The sequence below is a fragment of the Nerophis lumbriciformis genome, linkage group LG02 (assembly GCF_033978685.3).
Source record: "Nerophis lumbriciformis linkage group LG02, RoL_Nlum_v2.1, whole genome shotgun sequence".
Classification (NCBI taxonomy): Eukaryota; Metazoa; Chordata; class Actinopteri; order Syngnathiformes; family Syngnathidae; genus Nerophis; species Nerophis lumbriciformis.
Genome location: NC_084549.2, coordinates 72214793 through 72233699, shown reverse-complemented (window position 1 = coordinate 72233699; position 18907 = coordinate 72214793). Strand labels below are relative to the sequence as shown.

At 41.8% G+C, this 18907-nt stretch overlaps 1 protein-coding gene across 2 annotated transcripts in view; it reads left to right on the top strand.

Moving 5' to 3' along the window:
* The window catches only part of sorcs3b (sortilin related VPS10 domain containing receptor 3b), a 313247-nt gene that overhangs the window by 255990 nt on the left and 38350 nt on the right, over positions 1-18907 (top strand). For both annotated transcript variants that reach the window (XM_061968212.1, XM_061968203.1), the window contains exons 19-23: positions 4118-4304; positions 4457-4590; positions 12143-12266; positions 12485-12597; positions 15010-15144. In XM_061968212.1, coding sequence (XP_061824196.1) covers positions 4118-4304; positions 4457-4590; positions 12143-12266; positions 12485-12597; positions 15010-15144 — 693 coding nt within the window. The remainder of the gene's footprint in view (positions 1-4117; positions 4305-4456; positions 4591-12142; positions 12267-12484; positions 12598-15009; positions 15145-18907) is intronic.

Below are 18907 nucleotides of genomic sequence, written 5' to 3'. Positions count from 1 at the left end.
GAAATTCCCATTGAAATCAAAGGGACATTCTTCAAAGTTCCACAACTCCCACAATTTTCATCTGATTCAAAGCGTTCCAACTTCAAACAATTCAGGAATCGCGGGCTTTCTCTTGACATGATTCCAAAAATTCCCAGAATTCCAGGTTTTTCGGGACATTTTTCCCATTCAAAATGAATTGGCCATTTTTCAAACTCCATTTCCACATTTTTCAACCAATCCAAACCATTCCACCTTCAACATATTCCACTATCCTGGAAATTCAAACTATCATTTTTCAAGTTTAAAAAAAAATTCCAGGAATTTCCAGAATTCCTGTTTTTCCGAAGCCTTGTTTCCACCCTTTTTTCTGGCGACTACTCCTTCCACATTTTTCAACGCATTTCGACCGTTCCACCGTCAAAACATTCTTCTTAATCAGGACAAAATAAAAAGTTGTTTTTGGAACTGGAAAAATTCCAGTTTTTCCAGAAATTCGTAATACCATTTCTCAATTCAACATGTTCCTACTTCAAAATTTCTCGACCAATTTGAAAAATTCCAACACCAACCATTTCAACTTATTCAGACCATTCAAGTTTTGTTTTTTTTAAATTAAATAATTCCCGTTTCTCCCGAAATTCCCAACTTTTTGAGAAATTCCCATTTGAAATCAAAAGGACATTCTTCAAAGTTCCACAACTCCCACAATTTTCATCTGATTCAAAGCGTTCCAACTTCAAATTATTCAGGAATCGCGGCCTTTCTCTTGACATGATTCCAAAAATTCCCATATTTCCCAGAATTCCAGGTTTTTTGGGACATTTTTCCCATTCAAAATGAATTGGCCATTTTTCAAACTCTATTTCCACATTTTTCAACCAATTCAAACCATTCCACCTTCAACATATTCCACCACCCTGGACATTCAAACTATCATTTTTCAAGTTTAAAAAAATTCCAGGAATTTCCAGAATTCCTGGTTTTCCAAAGCGCTATTTCCACCATTTTTTTCTGGCGACTACTCCTTCCACATTTTTCAACGCATTTCAACCATTCCACCGTCAAAACATTCCTCTTAATCAGGAAAAAAACCAACGTTGTTTTTTGAACTGGAAAAATTCCTGGTTTTCCAGGAATTCCGTAATACCATTTCTCAATTCAACATGTTCCTACTTCAAAATTTCTCGACCAATTTGAAAAATTCCAACACCAACCATTTCAACTTATTCAGACCATTCAAGTTTGTTTTTTTTTAAATTAAATAATTCCTGTTTCTCCTGAAATTCCCAACTTTTTGAGAAATTCCCATTTGAAATCAAAAGGACATTCTTCAAAGTTCCACAACTCCCACAATTTTCATCTGATTCAAAGCGTTCCAACTTCAAATTATTCAGGAATCGCGGCCTTTCTCTTACATGATTCTAAAAATTCCCATATTTCCCAGAATTCCAGGTTTTTTGGGACATTTTTCCCATTCAAAATGAATTGGCCATTTTTCAAACTCTATTTCCACATTTTTCAACCAATTCAAACCATTCCACCTTCAACATATTCCACCACGCTGGACATTCAAACTATCATTTTTCAAGTTTAAAAAAATTCCAGGAATTTCCAGAATTCCTGGTTTTCCAAAGCGCTATTTCCACCATTTTTTTCTGGCGACTACTCCTTCCACATTTTTCAACGCATTTCAACCATTCCACCGTCAAAACATTCCTCTTAATCAGGAAAAAAACCAACGTTGTTTTTTGAAGTGGAAAAATTCCTGGTTTTCCAGAAATTCCATAATACCATTTCTCAATTCAACATGTTCCTACTTCAAAATTTCTCGACCGATTTTGAAAAATTCCAACACCAACCATTTTAACTTATTCAGACCATTCAAGTTTTGTTTTTTTTTAATTAAAAAAATTCCCGTTTCTCCCGAAATTCCCAACTTTTTGAGAAATTCCCATTTGAAATCAAAAGGACATTCTTCAAAGTTCCACAACTCCCACAATTTTTATCTGATTCAAAGCGTTCCAACTTCAAACTATTCAGGAATCGCAGGCTTTCCCTTGACATGATTCCAAAAATTCCCAGATTTCCCAGAATTCCAGGTTTTTCGGGACATTTTTCCCATTCAAAATGAATTGGCCATTTTTCAAAGTACATTTCCACATTTCTCATCCAATCCAAACCATTCCACCTTCAACATATTCCACCATCTTGGACATTCAAACTATAATTTTTCAAGTTAAAAAAAATTCCATGAATTTCCAGAAGTCCTGGTTTTCCAAAGCCTTGTTTCCACACTTTTTTTCTGGCGACTACTCCTTCCACATTTTTCAACGCTTTTCAACCGTTCCACCGTCAAAACATTCCTTTTAATTAGGACAAAAACCAAAGTTGTTTTTTGAACTGGAAAAATTCCTGGTTCTCCAAAAAATTCCAGGAATTCCGTAATACAGTTTCTCAATTCAACATCTTCAAAGTTCCACAACTTTCAACCCTTAACTCAACAATGAGTAGATGAGTGTTATGTGTGTGTATATGTGTAAATAAATGAACACTGAAATTCAAGTATTTCTTTTATTATATATATATATATATATATATATATATATATATATATATATATATATATATATATATATATATATATATATATATATATAATAAAATAAATATATATACAGCTAGAATTCACTGAAAGTCAAGTATTTCTTATATATATATATATATATATATATATATATATATATATATATATATATATATTAGAGATGCGCGGTTTGCGGGCACAACCGCAGAGTCCGCAGATAATCCGCGGACTCTGCGGTTGTGCGGATGAAATTAAAAAAAATGTGATTTTATCCGCGGGTCGGGTCGGGCGGTTGAAATAAAAAAAAATTAGATTTTAAATAGATTCAGGCGGGTGGCAGTTAAACCAATTGGGAAATATATATACATAGTTAAATGTTGTTACCTACATACGAAAAACGAGCAGGCACCTGCAGCATATGCCACAACAGAAGAAAAAAAAAAAAAGAGATGGACACTTTTACGGAGCGGAGAAGGGACGCCTCGCCGGGGTCCGGGACCGAGGCCCCTTCCCCCGAGAGGGCCCCACCGGGAGCCGTAGCTGAGGCGATCCGCGAGAAGGGCCCGACGCACGTCCAGGGTCACCACCGCGCCCACCGCACCGACACCCCGCCTCGTCCGCCTTCGCCGCGGCCGGCGTCACGCGCAGCAGGTAAGCAGCTTACCTGCCCGCCACCCCCGTGGCCGGGGGCTCGTAACAGGGGTCACTCCGCGCGCTCCGCCCGCGCAGCTTACCTGCCCGCCACCCCTGTTGCCGGGGGCTCGTAACAGGGGTCACTCCGCGCGCAGTGCGCTCACGAAAGGGGTGGGGCTCACCCTGGTTGATATAGACAGCAGGACGGTGGCCATGGAAGTCGGAACCCGCTAAGGAGTGTGTAACAACCCACCTGCCGAATCAACTAGCCCTGAAAATGGATGGCGCTGGAGCGTCGGGCCCATACCGGGCCGTCGCCGGCAGCGAGACGCGCTTGGAGGTGCGCTCAGCGCGGCTCCCATATGATTGCGCACTGGTGTGCGTCTGGGCCGTGACGGCGTGGCACGCGAATGTCTGTGCTGCATTGGATCAGTCTCCTTTCTTTAACAGGCAAAAGCTTTATAACCTCACTAATGCCTTGCATCGTCTATATTAGATATATAACAACGGGCGGGTGCGGTTCTGATCAAATGTTAGAAAGCGGGTGGATGGTGGATGGTTGACGACTTTCTGATGCGGTTGCGGATGAAATAATTGCCTATCCGCGCATCTCTAATATATATATATGTATAGCTGTAAATATACTCCTCCCCCTTAGCCCCGCCCCCAACCACGCCCCCGCCCCACCCCGACCACGCCCCCCACCTCCCGAAATCGGAGGTCTCAAGGTTGGCAAGTATGTCTTGCTTGTGTTTTCTCACTTCATCGCCTGTCATCTTCTATTGGGGAGCGGCTTCAAAACGTTTGTGACACACCTGATGGGACAGCTGGGAAGCGGCACTCTAGTGTCGGGCCTGCTCCGTTACGAGTCTGAGCCGTGGTGACAGGTGTTGTTGTTCTTCTCCTGGCCGTCCGCAGGGAGACTCGCTGAGGACCAGCATCCAGCTCGACTTCGGGGACGGCATCCGGATCACTTACTCCAACCTGAGCCGGGCCGACGACGGCATCAAGCACATCTACAGAGCGACCGGGATTTACCGCGTCACCGCCTCTGCTGAGAACAGTCAAGGATCTGACAGCTGCACACTCTTCTTGCACATCACCAGTACGCACACTCCCCCCGTCTCTTCTGACAAATTTACGTGCAGCGGGGAAATGCAGGAGACTAATAAAAAAAAACACTTAAATCCGCCGGTGCAATAACAATTATACACTAATTGTTGTGTTTGTACTGACGTATTTGTATTCCTGTCACAGGTCCGGTGGAGCGTGTTTATCTCTCTGCTCCCATCGTGGCCGTCAGGGGGAAGGAGACCAACTTGACCGTGGTGGTTTGGCCGAGTCACATTCGAACCTTGACCTTCTTCTGGTGGATTGCCAACAGCTCCGAGGTGAGGCGCTTCCCTTTCACTGCCTTCCTTTGGAGTCCATATAGTGATTCTTTCCAATTGAATAGACTGCAAAGACAAGATATTTCATGTTCACACTGAGAAACTTTGTTATATTTAGCAAATAATCATGAACTAAGAATTTAATGGCAGCAACACATTGCGAAAAAGGCATTTTTACCAGTGGCCTTTCCTTTTAACAACACTCAGTAAAGGTTTGGGAATTGAGAAGACACATTTTTGAAGTGGAATTCTTTCCCATTCAGCTTAAGTTGTTCCAACAGTCTCCCTTCTCATATTTTAGCCTTCACACATTTTCAATGATCTGGACTACAGGCAGGCCAGTCTAGTACCCGCACTCTTTTACGACGAAGCCACGCTGTTGTAACGCGTGGCTTGGCATTGTTCTTGCTGAAATAAGCAGGGGCGTCCATGATAATGTCGCTTGGGTGGCAACATATGTTGCTCCAAAACCCATACTTGCCAACCATGAGACCTCCGATTTCGGGAGGTGGGGGGAGGGGGTGGGGGTGGGCGTGGTCGGGGTGGGGCGGGGGCGTGGTTGGGGGCGTGTCTAAACGGGGAGGAGTATATTTACAGCTAGAATTCACCAAGTCAAGTATTTCCTCTATATATATATATATATATATATATATATATATATATATATATATATATATATATATATATATATATACATATATATATAGTCAAGTATTTCCTCTATATATATATATATATATATATATATATATATATATATATATATATATATATATATACATATATATATAGGAAATACTTGACGTTCAGTGATATCTAGCTATATGTATATATATATATTTATTTTATTATATATGTATATATATATATATATTTGTATATATTTTTTTTATTTTATTATAAAGATATATATATATATATATATATATATATATATATATATATATATATATATATATATATATATATATATATACCCCCCCGTACCAAAAAGCCCTTGATGAAAGCGGATACAATTTCACCCTCACCTATGAACCCACGCCAGGAAACCAGCCAAAAAAGAACAGAAAACGAAACGACATCATCTGGTACAACCCCCCATACAGCAAAAACGTCTCAACTAACATTGGACACAAATTCCTCACTCTGATTGACAAACACTTTCCCAAAGACAACACCCTAAGAAAAGTATTCAACAAGAACAACATTAAATTGGTCGGGGTGGGGCGGGGGCGTGGTTGGGGGCGCGGCTAAACGGGGAGGAGTATATTTACAGCTAGAATTCACCAAGTCAAGTATTTCCTCTATATATATATATATATATATATATATATATATATATATATATATGTCTTAATAAGGTTATCCAAAAAATAGTGCTCGATACCGTAGTAGAGCGCAATATATGTATGTGTGGGGAAAAAAATCACAAGACTACTTCATCTCTACAGGCCTGTTTCATGAGGGGTTCCCTCAATCATCAGGAGATTTTAATGGAAGCATTCACATACCATGGTTTATATGTTCACGAAATCCAACACAACACTCCAATATGTGCACCATGACAGCAACCACCCACCCACCACCACGAAAAGAATACCTACCGGAATTAATAAAAGGCTATCGATGCTGTCATCTAGCAAAGCTGAATTTGACCAAGCAACCCCCCCGTACCAAAAAGCCCTTGATGAAAGCGGATACAATTTCACCCTCACCTATGAACCCACGCCAGGAAACCAACCAAAAAAGAACAGAAAACGAAACGACATCATCTGGTACAACCCCCCATACAGCAAAAACGTCTCAACTAACATTGGACACAAATTCCTCACTCTGATTGACAAACACTTTCCCAAAGACAACACCCTAAGAAAAGTATTCAACAAGAACAACATTAAATTGGTCGGGGTGGGGCGGGGGCGTGGTTGGGGGCGCGGCTAAACGGGGAGGAGTATATTTACAGCTAGAATTCACCAAGTCAAGTATTTCCTCTATATATATATATATATATATATATATATATATATATATATATATATATATATATATATATATATATATATATATATATATATATATATATGTCTTAATAAGGTTATCCAAAAAATAGTGCTCGATACCGTAGTAGAGCGCAATATATGTATGTGTGGGAAAAAAATCACAAGACTACTTCATCTCTACAGGCCTGTTTCATGAGGGGTTCCCTCAATCATCAGGAGATTTTAATGGAAGCATTCACATACCATGGTTTATATGTTCACGAAATCCAACACAACACTCCAATACGTGCACCATGACAGCAACCACCCACCCACCACCACGAAAAGAATACCTACCGGAATTAATAAAAGGCTATCGATGCTGTCATCTAGCAAAGCTGAATTTGACCAAGCAACCCCCCCGTACCAAAAAGCCCTTGATGAAAGCGGATACAATTTCACCCTCACCTATGAACCCACGCAAGGAAACCAACCAAAAAAGAACAGAAAACGAAACGACATCATCTGGTACAACCCCCCATACAGCAAAAACGTCTCAACTAACATTGGACACAAATTCCTCACTCTGATTGACAAACACTTTCCCAAAGACAACACCCTAAGAAAAGTATTCAACAAGAACAACATTAAATTGAGCTACAGCTGTATGAACAATATACGACAAATCATCTCAAACCACAACAAAACAATTGCAAATGAGCCGTCGGCCCCCGGACAGAGCGACTCCAAAACCAACAAAGGCTGTAACTGTCGAAAGAAACCTGATTGCCCTCTCAACGGGGGGTGCTTACAAACATCAGTTGTCTACCAATCTAAGGTAACACGCAAGGACATTAACACATCCGACACATATGTAGGATTAACCGAGGGAGAGTTCAAAACCAGATGGAACAATCACAAGGCTTCTTTCAGGAACCAAAACCTGCGGAATACCACAGAACTCAGCAAACACATTTGGGACCTCAAAGACAATAATGTTGAATATTCAATAACATGGCAAATTCTTGCATCCAGCACACCTTACAATAGTGGTAATAAAAGATGCAACCTATGCTTGAAAGAGAAACTGTTTATTATTTGCCGTCCAGACCTGTCATCCCTCAACAAGCGCAGCGAAATCGTAACAGCATGCCGCCACAGACGGAAACACCTCCTAGGTAACACATGAGCCAATCACCACGCCCCTACGCCAGCCTGTACCCACCCCACTCTGTGCCCTATATAAACCATGGTATGTGAATGCTCCCATTAAAATCTCCTGATGATTGAGGGAACCCCCCCTCATGAAACAGGCCTGTAGAGATGAAATAGTCTTGTGATTTTTTTTCCCACACATACATATATATATATATATATATATATATATATATATATATATATATATATATATATATATATATATATATATATATATATATATATAAATAAATACTTGAATTTCAGTGTTCATTTATTTACACGTATACAAACACATAACACTCATCTACTCATTGTTGAGTTAAGGGTTGAATTGTCCATCCTTGTTCTATTCTCTGTCACTATTTTTCGAACCATGCTGAACACCCTCTCTGATGATGCATTGCTGTGTGGCACGCACAAAAGTGCTTTCATCAAATGCACTAGATGGCAGTATTGTCCCGTTTAAGAGTGTCACAACATTGCTGTTTACGGCAGACGAACTGCTTTACGGCATACAAAAAAGTGACTGCTGTTGTTGTGTGTTGTTGCCACGCTGGGAGGACGTTAATGAAAACTGCTTAACAATAAACCCACATAAGAAACCAAGACCTCGCCCTCCATTATTCTATAGTTATAACGTGATTGGGCAGGTACACTTTTTTACATTGTGGAGGACCTGAGTCCGCCCCAATTTCGGGAGATTTTCGGGAGAAAATTTGTCCTGGGAGGTTTTCGGGAGAGGCGCTGAATTTCGGGAGTCTCCCAGAAAATCCGGGAGGGTTGGCAAGTATGTCCAAAAGCTGTATGTACCTTTCAGCATTAATGGTGCCTTCACAGATGTGTAAGTTACCCATGTCTTGGGCACTAATACACCCCCATACCATCACACATGCTGCCTTTTACACTTTCACCCTAGAACAGTTCTTTACCCCGTTGTTCCCGAGGACACGACGTCCACAGTTTCCAAAAACAATTTGAAATGTGGACTCGTCAGACCACAGAACACTTTTACATTTTGCATCAGTCCATCTTAGATGAGCTCGGGCGTTGTTTCTGGGTGTTGTTGATAAATGGCTTTGGCTTTGTGTAGTAGAGTTTTAACTTGCCATTCTTGCTTGATGTACAGCTTAAGTTGTTCAACAGTCTCCTTTCTCATATTTTAGCCTTCACACATTTTCAATGATCTGGACTACAGGCAGGCCAGTCTAGTACCCGCACTCTTTTACTACGAAGCCACGTTGATGTAACACCTGGCTTGGCATCGTCTTGCTGAAATAAGCAGGGGCGTCCATGATAACAACATATGTTGCTCCAAAAGCTGTATGTACCTTTCAGCATTAATGGTGCCTTCACAGATGTGTAAGTTACCCATGTCTTGGGCACTAATACACCCCCATACCATCACACATGCTGCCTTTTACACTTTCACCCTAGAACAGTCCGAATGGTTCTTTTCCTCTTTGGTCGTCCACAGTTTCCAAAAAACTATTTGAAATGTGGACTCGTCAGACTACAGAACACTTTTCCACTTTGTATCAGTCCATCTTAGATGAGCTCGGGCTCAGCGAAGCCGGCGGCGTTTCTGGGTGTTGTTGATAAAATGTTTTTGCTTTGCATAGGAGAGTTTTAACTTGCACTTACAGATGTAGCGACCAACTGCAGTTATTGACGGTGGTTTTCTGAGGTGTTCCTGAGCCCATGTGGTGATATCCTTTACACGCTGATGTGGCTTTTTGATGCAGTACCGCCTGAGGGATCCAAGGTCACTGGCCTTGCCACTTAGGTGCGGCGATTTCTCCAGATTCTCTGAACCTTTTGATGATATTACGGAGCGTGGATGGTGAAATCCCTAAATTCCTTGTTGAGAAATGTTGTTCTTAAACAATTTGCTCAGGCATTTGTTGACAAAGCGGTGACCCTCGCCCCCGTCCTTGTTTGTGAACGACTGAGCATTTCACGGAAGCTGCTTTTATACCCAATCATGGCACCCACCTGTTCCCAATTAGCCTGTTCACCTGTGGGATGTTCCAAATAAGTCTTTGACGAGCATTCCTCAACTTTCTCACTCTTTTTTGCCACTTGTGCCAGCTTTTTTTTTAAACATGTTGCAGGCATCAAATTCCAAATGAGCTAGTATCTGCAAAAAATGAAGTTTTACACTTCGAACGTTAAGTATCTTGTCTTTGCAGTCTATTCAATTGAAGACAGTCATGACATTATGTTCTTTACATTATGCATGTACACTTTTGACCACGACTGTAAGTGAATGTAATGAGTTTCACACCAATAGCGCAGTAATAACATTTTAAAGTGAAAAGAGTTCAGTTCCTTTTTAAGCACTTAAGGTATTTAGCTGGTAGAACTAGCATGCAATCCTCCGTCATACAATCCGGCAGCAACAACCCCAATATACTCTTCTCTACCGTAAGCAAACTCCTCAAACCCATGGACACCACCACCACCTCATTCACCACCAGCAAATGTGAAGAATTTTTATCATTTTTTCAATCAAAAATCAACACCATCCACTCTGAACTGGCCGCCTCCTCTCCCACCTTCTCCACTACCCCTGATCACGCCCCCCCTTTACTCTCCAACCACCCACTCAACTTCTTCTCCAAAATCACCACAACTGACCTATCCTCCATAACTTCTGGTATGAAAGCCTCCACCTGCATCCTCGACCCAATCCCATCCACTTTAGTCATAGCCTGCCTCCCCTCACTCTCACCTCTCATCACCACTATAATTAACTCCTCCCTATCCACTGGATCTGTCCCTCCTGCCCTCAAGCTGGCTGCCATCACCCCCATTCTCAAGAAACCCGGTCTCGACCCCAACTCCCCCAACAACTACAGGCCCATCTCCAACCTCCCCTTCCTCTCTAAAATTCTCGAACGTGCAGCTGCCTCCCAAATCAAATCCCACCTTCACCACAATAACCTATACGAAAAGTTCCAATCCGGCTTCCGCTCACTCCACAGCACAGAAACTGCCCTCCTCAAGGTCACCAATGACATCCTCCTCTCCGCCGACTCTGGTTCCCTCTCCATCCTCATCCTCCTCGACCTCAGTTCTGCCTTCGACACCATCAACCACTCCATCCTCCTAACACGCCTCCACTCCTCCCTTGGTTTATCCGGCACTGCCCTCTCCTGGATGAAATCCTACCTCTCTGACCGTCAGCAATTCATCTCAACCAACAACTGCACCTCCTCCACTGCCCCAGTCACCCACGGCGTCCCCCAGGGCTCAGTACTTGGCCCCCTACTCTTCACCATCTACCTCCTACCCCTCGGTCAGATCCTCCGACACCACGGCCTTCAATTTCACTGCTATGCCGACGACACACAACTATACATTTCCACCACGACCATCACCACAGCCACCCACTCCACCCTCACCACCTGCCTCACAGACATAAAAACCTGGATGCAAAAAAACTTTCTAAAACTCAACTGCAACAAATCTGAAATAATTATCATTGGCCCCGACTCCCTCACTCGCTCCACTCAGGACTTTTCATTAAACATCGACGGCTCCCTTGTCACTACCTCCACCCACATCCGCAATCTAGGTGTAATTTTCGACCCTACCCTTTCACTCCTCCCCCACGTAAACCACATCACCAAAACTGCATTCTTCCACCTCAGAAACATTGCCCGTCTCCGGCCCTCCCTCACATCCTCTGCTGCCGAAACCCTCATCCACGCCTTCATCTCATCCCGGCTAGACTACTGCAACAGCATCCTCTACGGCATCACCTCCAAAACCCTCAACAAACTGCAATACGTCCAGAACTCTGCTTCCCGCCTGCTCACCGGAACCCGCTCCAGAGAGCACATCACACCTGTCCTTCATGACCTCCACTGGCTGCCTGTCAAATACAGAATCACCTTTAAAATACTCCTCACTACCTACAAGGCACTCCATAACCTGGCACCACCTTACCTCTCTGACCTCCTCCAGCCACACGTCCCGTCCCGTTCCCTCAGGTCTAGTGATGCCGGCCTCCTTGAGGTCCCCAAGACCAGGCGCCGAACCTGGGGCGACAGGGCCTTCTCCGTGGCTGCCCCCTCTCTCTGGAACGCTCTCCCCAGGCACATCAGAGATGCCCCCTCCCTCCCTACCTTCAAAGCCACCCTAAAAACTCACCTCTTCACATTAGCCTTTCCAAACTGACCCTGCCCTAGGTGTCTCTTATTTATTTATTTATTTTTATTTTTATTTATTTTTTTCTAATAAAGTTGTTTTTATCGTCCCCCCCCCACACACACATGTAAAGCGACTTTGGGTATTTAGAAAAGCGCTATATAAATCCTAGGTATTATTATTATTATTATTAATATTGTCTGTCTTACTTTCCAATGCAGCCTATCATCACACTGGAGGGGAGTATCTCCTACACCTTCCAGAAGGAGGGAACAAACAAGGTCACCATCCAGGTGGCTTCTGGGAGCACTGTGATGCAGGACTCCAGAGTCCTAACAGTGAAAGGTTAGTGCGTCACTTTAATTGCTAACATGAATATGCAACATGCCGTCTCTGCTCGTTGCATGAAATGTCAAAGCAAGCCGACGCCGAATCTTGACTCCAATTAACTCCAACTTTGGGGGAATAAAAAAAAAAAAAAAATGTCCAAACCGTGCATCAGATGAATATAAAATGAAAACTGGAAGTAGCACTCGTGTTGAATACTTGTTTTTGTTTGCCAGAGTTCTTCAGGTCGCTGCTGTTGTCATTCTCGCCGGCGCTTGACGAGCACAATCCTGACATCCCAGAGTGGCGGGAGGACATAGGCCGCGTGGTGCAGACGGCTCTGTCACAGGTACGTCAACTCCCCGCTGCACCACGTGGCCCACCGGCAGCTCTCTGGGTCATTACGGTTTTATACCTCTGCGCACTACCCATACAGCAGTCATGGTGTTTTATGGGCCGTGACGGAGATCTTGTGGAGGGGGTTTTGTCGCTTTATGTAGCACAGATATAGGCTACTTTTTAATGACTGTCAGAGTGGACTCTGCCAAAGTTAAGTCAATGCTCTATTTGACATTTTTCTACTTGAAACCGCAAAAACCGAGCCGCATTTTAACACATCAGTTGGACCTAGACCCAATGACAAACTGAGTGAGGGACTACATGAGACAATTCCTGAAGGAATTGCGTGTGAATGCTCCAATGCTGAAGTGGAACTGAAATGCTGACTGAATCTAAGAACAGTTTGAATGTTGAAGAGTTTGGATTTCCAGGAAAACCGGAATTTGGTTCGGAACTTGGGGAAGTGTTAGTTTGAATGTCCAGGGTGAGTGGAATGTGTTGAATAGGTTGAAAAATGTGGGAATTGTGCAATTTGGAAAAATGTTCAATTCATTTCAATGGGAAATTGCTGAAAATTTGGGGAAAAGTCTAAATGTAAAAGAAGTCATTGCACTAAAAAAGGTTGGAAATAAGGTTAAAAAAAAAACAGGAATTCCTGGAAATTTGTTGAACGTGGAAACATTATAGTTTGAATGTCCTGGATGAGTTGAATGTGGAATGGTTTGAATCGGTTGAAAAATGTGGTAATCGTGCAACTTGGAAAAATGTCCCATTGGTAGTAGTCGCCAGAACAAAGGGGGGAAATAGAGCTTGGAAAACCGGGAATTCTGGGAATTCCTGGATATTTTTTTTTTTACTTGTGAAAATGATAGTTTGAATGTCCAGGGTGAGTGGAGTGTGTTGATGTTGGAATGGTTTGAATAGGTTGAAAAATGTAGGGAATTGTGCAACTTGGAAAAATGTCCAATTCCTTTTCAATGGGAAATTCCTGTAAATTTGGGGAAAAGCGGGATTTTTTTTGGAAAATGATTAGGAGCATGACTGTCCTGAACGAGCTGAATTGGTTGGTGTTGGAATTGTTTACATTTAAATTTGTAACAGTTTTTCAATTGACAAAAGGTGTTAAGGAATTTCGGGAAAACTGGACATTTTTTAAGTTCTTAAACCAACTTGGTTTTCTGTCCTGACTAAGAGGAATGTTTTGATGGTGGAACGGTTGAAATGGGTTGAAAAATGTGAAAGGAGTCATCGCCCTAAAAAAGGTTGGAAATAAGGTTAAAAAAAAAACAGGAATTCCTGGAAATTTGTTGAACGTGGAAACATTATAGTTTGAATGTCCTGGATGAGTTGAATGTGGAATGGTTTGAATGGGTTGAAAAATGTGGTAATCGTGCAACTTGGAAAAATGTCCCATTGGTAGTAGTCGCCAGAACAAAGGGGGAAAATTGAGTTTGGAAAATCGGGAATTCTGGGAATTCCTGTAGATTATTTTTTTTTTTACTTGTGAAAATGATAGTTTGAATGAACAGGATGAGTGGAATGTGTTGATGTTGGAATGGTTTGAATAGTTTGAAAAATGTGGGAATTGTGCAACATGGAAAAATGTTCAATTCATTTCAATGGGAAATTCCTGAAAATTTGGGGAAAAGCGGGATTTTTTTGGAAAATGAATGACTGTCCTGAACGAGCTGAATTGGTTGGTGTTGGAATTGTTTAAATTTAAATTTGAGTTTGGAAAACCGGGAAATCTGGGAATTCCTGGATATTTTTTTTTTTACTTGTGGAAATTATAGTTTGAATGTACAGGGTGAGTGGAATGTGTTGATGTTGGAATGGTTTGAATAGTTTGAAAAATGTGGGAATTGTGCAACTTGGAAAAATGCCCAATTCCTTTCAATGGGAAATTCCTGAAAATTTGGGGAAAAGCGGGATTTTTTTTGGGAAAATGATTAGGAGCATGACTGTCCTGAACGAGCTGAATTGGTTGGTGTTGGAATTGTTTAAATTGGTCAAATAATATTTAAATTTGTAACAGCTTTTTAATTGGTGTTATGGAATTTCGTGAAAACTGGACATTTTTTAATTTCTTAACCCAACTTGGTTTTCTGTCCTGACTAAGAGGAATGTTTTGATGGTGGAACGGTTGAAATGGGTTGAAAAATGTGAAAGGAGTCATCGCCCTAAAGAAGGTTGGAAATAAGGTTAGAAAAAAACAGACAGATTAGTTTTTTGTATGTTAGGTCCAATATGGCTCTTTCAACGTTTTTTGTTGCCGACCTCTGGTTTAGACTAATATTAGCAGATGTGTTTATTGCTGACATATTGTAGTCATTGTATCATGAAATGTTTCCATCAATCATTGGAACCCAAGCTGAGTAAAAATCCAAATTCCATCCTCACTAATGTATTTTTCTGTCATTAGATTTCTGGTGTTCCTGCCAATCAGCTACTGGTTTCTTTGTACCCTGGACTTCCCACCACAGCGGAGCTCTTCATCCTACCCGATGCGCTCACGCCACACCAGCACAAGAGACACACGGAGGAGGAACTCCAAAGGGTGTGTTTGTATCCCTGCACCATCTAATGAGAACCATTTGATCAATCAATGTCTCATTTGGCCAATTGTGACGTTATGGTGCCAGCTCGGTGTTGGTTGGGTACACTTGAATGCACAAGGACGGCCAAATTGAAAGTTAAAGTAAATCGATGACTGAAAATGACTACATAAGCCCCTTTTCAGCCAAAAATCCCAGGAACTGTATTACCAAAACCATTTTTTAAATCAACACAAACACACCCGGTTGATTTGGCTTTGGCCTGGGCAATTATTTTGACTCAGGGGGCCAAATTTAGAGAAAAAAATGTTCCTGTTTTTAGGAACATCGATACAAAACCTCACAATCATGTCTAAATCATACTTGCCAACCTTGAGACCTCCGATTTCGGGAGGTGGGGGGAGGGGGTGGGCGTGGTGGGACGGGGGCGTGGTTGGGGGCGTGGCTAAAAGGGGAGGAGTATATATACGGCTAGAATTCACCAAGTCAAGTATTTCATATATATATATATATATATATATATATATATATATATATATATATATATATATATATATATAAGAAATACTTGATGTTCAGTGAATTATATATATATATATATATATATATATATATATATATATATATATATATATATATACGATACATATATACATATATACGTATATATATATATATATTTATTTATTTATTTTATTATATATATATATATATATATATATATATATATATATATATATATATGGGGGCGTAGTGGGTAGAGCAACCGTGCCAGAAACCTGAGGGTTACCATCCAAAAATCGCTGCCGTTGTGTCCTTGGGTGGGACACTTCACCCTTTGCCCCCGGTGCCACTCACACCGGTGAATTGAATGATGAATGGTAGGTGGTGGTCGGAGGGGCCGTTGGCGCAAATTGCAGCCACGCTTCCGTCAGTCTACCCCAGGGCAGCTGTGGCTATGAAAGTAGCTTACCACCACCAGGTGTGAATGATTGATGGGTTCTACATGTAAAGCGACTTTGGGTACTTAGAAAAGCGCTATATAAATCCCAGTTATTATTATTATATATATATATACATATATATATATATATACATATATATATATATATGTGTGTGGGGAAAAAAATCACAAGACTACTTCATCTCTACAGGCCTGTTTCATGAGGGGTTCCCTCAATCATCAGGAGATTGAGGGAACCCCTCATGAAACAGGCCTGTAGAGATGAAGTAGTCTTGTGATTTTTTTTCCCACACATACATATATTGCGCTCTACTACGGTATCGAGCACTATTTTTTGGATAACCTTATTAAGACATATATATATATATATATATATATATATATATATATATATATATATATATATATATATATATACGGATATATATATACATATATATATATATATATATATATATATATATATATATATATATATATATATACGGATATATATATATATATATATATATATATATATATTTATTTAATTTATTATATATATATATATATATATATATATATATATATATATACATATATATATATATATATATATATATACATATATATATATATACATATATATATATATATATATATAAAAGAAATATTTGAATTTTAGTGTTCATTTATTTACACATATACACACACATAACACTCATCTACTCATTGTTGAGTTAAGGGTTGAATTGTCCATCCTTGTTCTATTCTCTGTCACTATTTTTCTAACCATGCTGAACACCCTCTCTGATGATGCATTGCTGTGTGGCACGCACAAAAGTGCTTTCATCAAATGCACTAGATGGCAGTATTGTCCCGTTTAAGAGTGTCACAACATTGCTGTTTACGGCAGACAAACTGCTTTACGGTATACATAAACTTGACTGCTGTTGTTGTGTGTTGTTGCCGCGCTGGGAGGACGTTAATGAAACTGCCTAACAATAAACCCACATAAGAAACCAAGAACTCGCCCTCCATCATTCTACTGTTATAACGTGATTGGGCAGGTATGCTGTTTACATTGTGGGTTAGCGGACTCAGGTCCGCCTGAATTTCGGGAGAAAATTTGTCCCGGGAGGTTTTCGGGAGAGGCGCTGAATTTCTGGAGTCTCCCGGAAAATCCGGGAGGGTTGGCAAGTATGGTCTAAATACTAAAAACGTTATGACAGACCGCCTTAAACAAGCGAATTGCATTTTCCATTTTTTTACTGAATGAGACACCCAGAATGTACGTGAAAATCAAGAATGTGGGATTTACAATATTAACTATTAACGATAAAACACTGAATATTGACAACAATCAAGCGAAATGCAACACAAACAGCGAAATATGAATGCGAAAAAACATTTTAAAAAAAACACCTACAATCTGATATATCTGATATATCACTAAGCTTTAGAATTTTGTTGTAAAAAATATCCTTCCACGTCTGTCCCAGACACCCGCATTTCAGGCCGGCTCTGGGAACACTCTGTGGAAACGCTCCCCACCCACACTGCTCGGTGCCTCGTCTGAGCATTACATGTACCTAACTAATATTTGATGTGATTTACCCTTGATTCACTTGTTTACCGCCCTCCCCTAGTCCAGGCCTGGGCAATTATTTTGATTCGGCGGGCCAAATTTAGAGAAAAAAAAAATCCTATTTTTAGGAACTCTAATACAAAACGTGGAACTGTGGACCAGCTCTATACTCTGGGCAGGGTCCTTGAGGGTGCATGGGAGTTTGCCCAACCAGTCTACATGTGCTTTGTGGACTTGGAGAAGGCATTCGACCGTGTCCCTCGGGAAGTCCTGTGGGGAGTGCTCAGAGAGTATGGGGTATCGGACTGTCTGATTGTGGCAGTCCGCTCCCTGTATGATCAGTGCCAGAGCTTGGTCCGCATTGCCGGTAGTAAGTCGGACACGTTTCCAGTGAGGGTTGGACTCCGCCAAGGCTGCCCTTGGTCACCGATTCTGTTCATAACTTTTATGGACAGAATTTCTAGGCGCAGTCATGGCGTTGAGGGGATCTGGTTTGGTGGCTGCAGGATTAGGTCTCTGCTTTTTGCAGATGATGTGGTCCTGATGGCTTCATCTGGCCAGGATCTTCAGCTCTCGCTGGATCGGTTCGCAGCCGAGTGTGAAGCGACTGGGATGGGAATCAGCACCTCCAAGTCCGAGTCCATGGTTCTCGCCCGGAAATGGGTGGAGTGCCATCTCCGGGTTGGGGAGGAGATCTTGCCCCAAGTGGAGGAGTTCAAGTGCCTCGGAGTCTTGTTCACGAGTGAGGGAAGAGTGGATCGTGAGATTGACAGGCGGATCGGTGCGGCGTCTTCAGTAATGTGGACGCTGTATCGATCCGTTGTGGTGAAGAAGGAGCTGAGCCGGAAGGCAAAGCTCTCAATTTACTGGTCGATCTACGTTCCCATCCTCACCTATGGTCATGAGCTTTGGGTCATGACCGAAAGGACAAGATCACGGGTACAAGCGGCCGAAATGAGTTTCCTCCACCGGGTGGCGGGGCTCTCCCTTAGAGATAGGGTGAGAAGCTCTGCCATCCGGGGGGAGCTCAAAGTAAAGCCGCTGCTCCTCCACATCGAGAGGAGCCAGATGAGGTGGTTCGGGCATCTGGTCAGGATGCCACCCGAACGCCTCCCTAGGAAGGTGTTTCGGGCACGTCCGACCGGTAGGAGGCCACGGGGAAGACCCAGGACACGCTGGGAAGACTATCTCTCCCGGCTGGCCTGGGAACGCCTCGGGATCCCCCGGGAGGAGC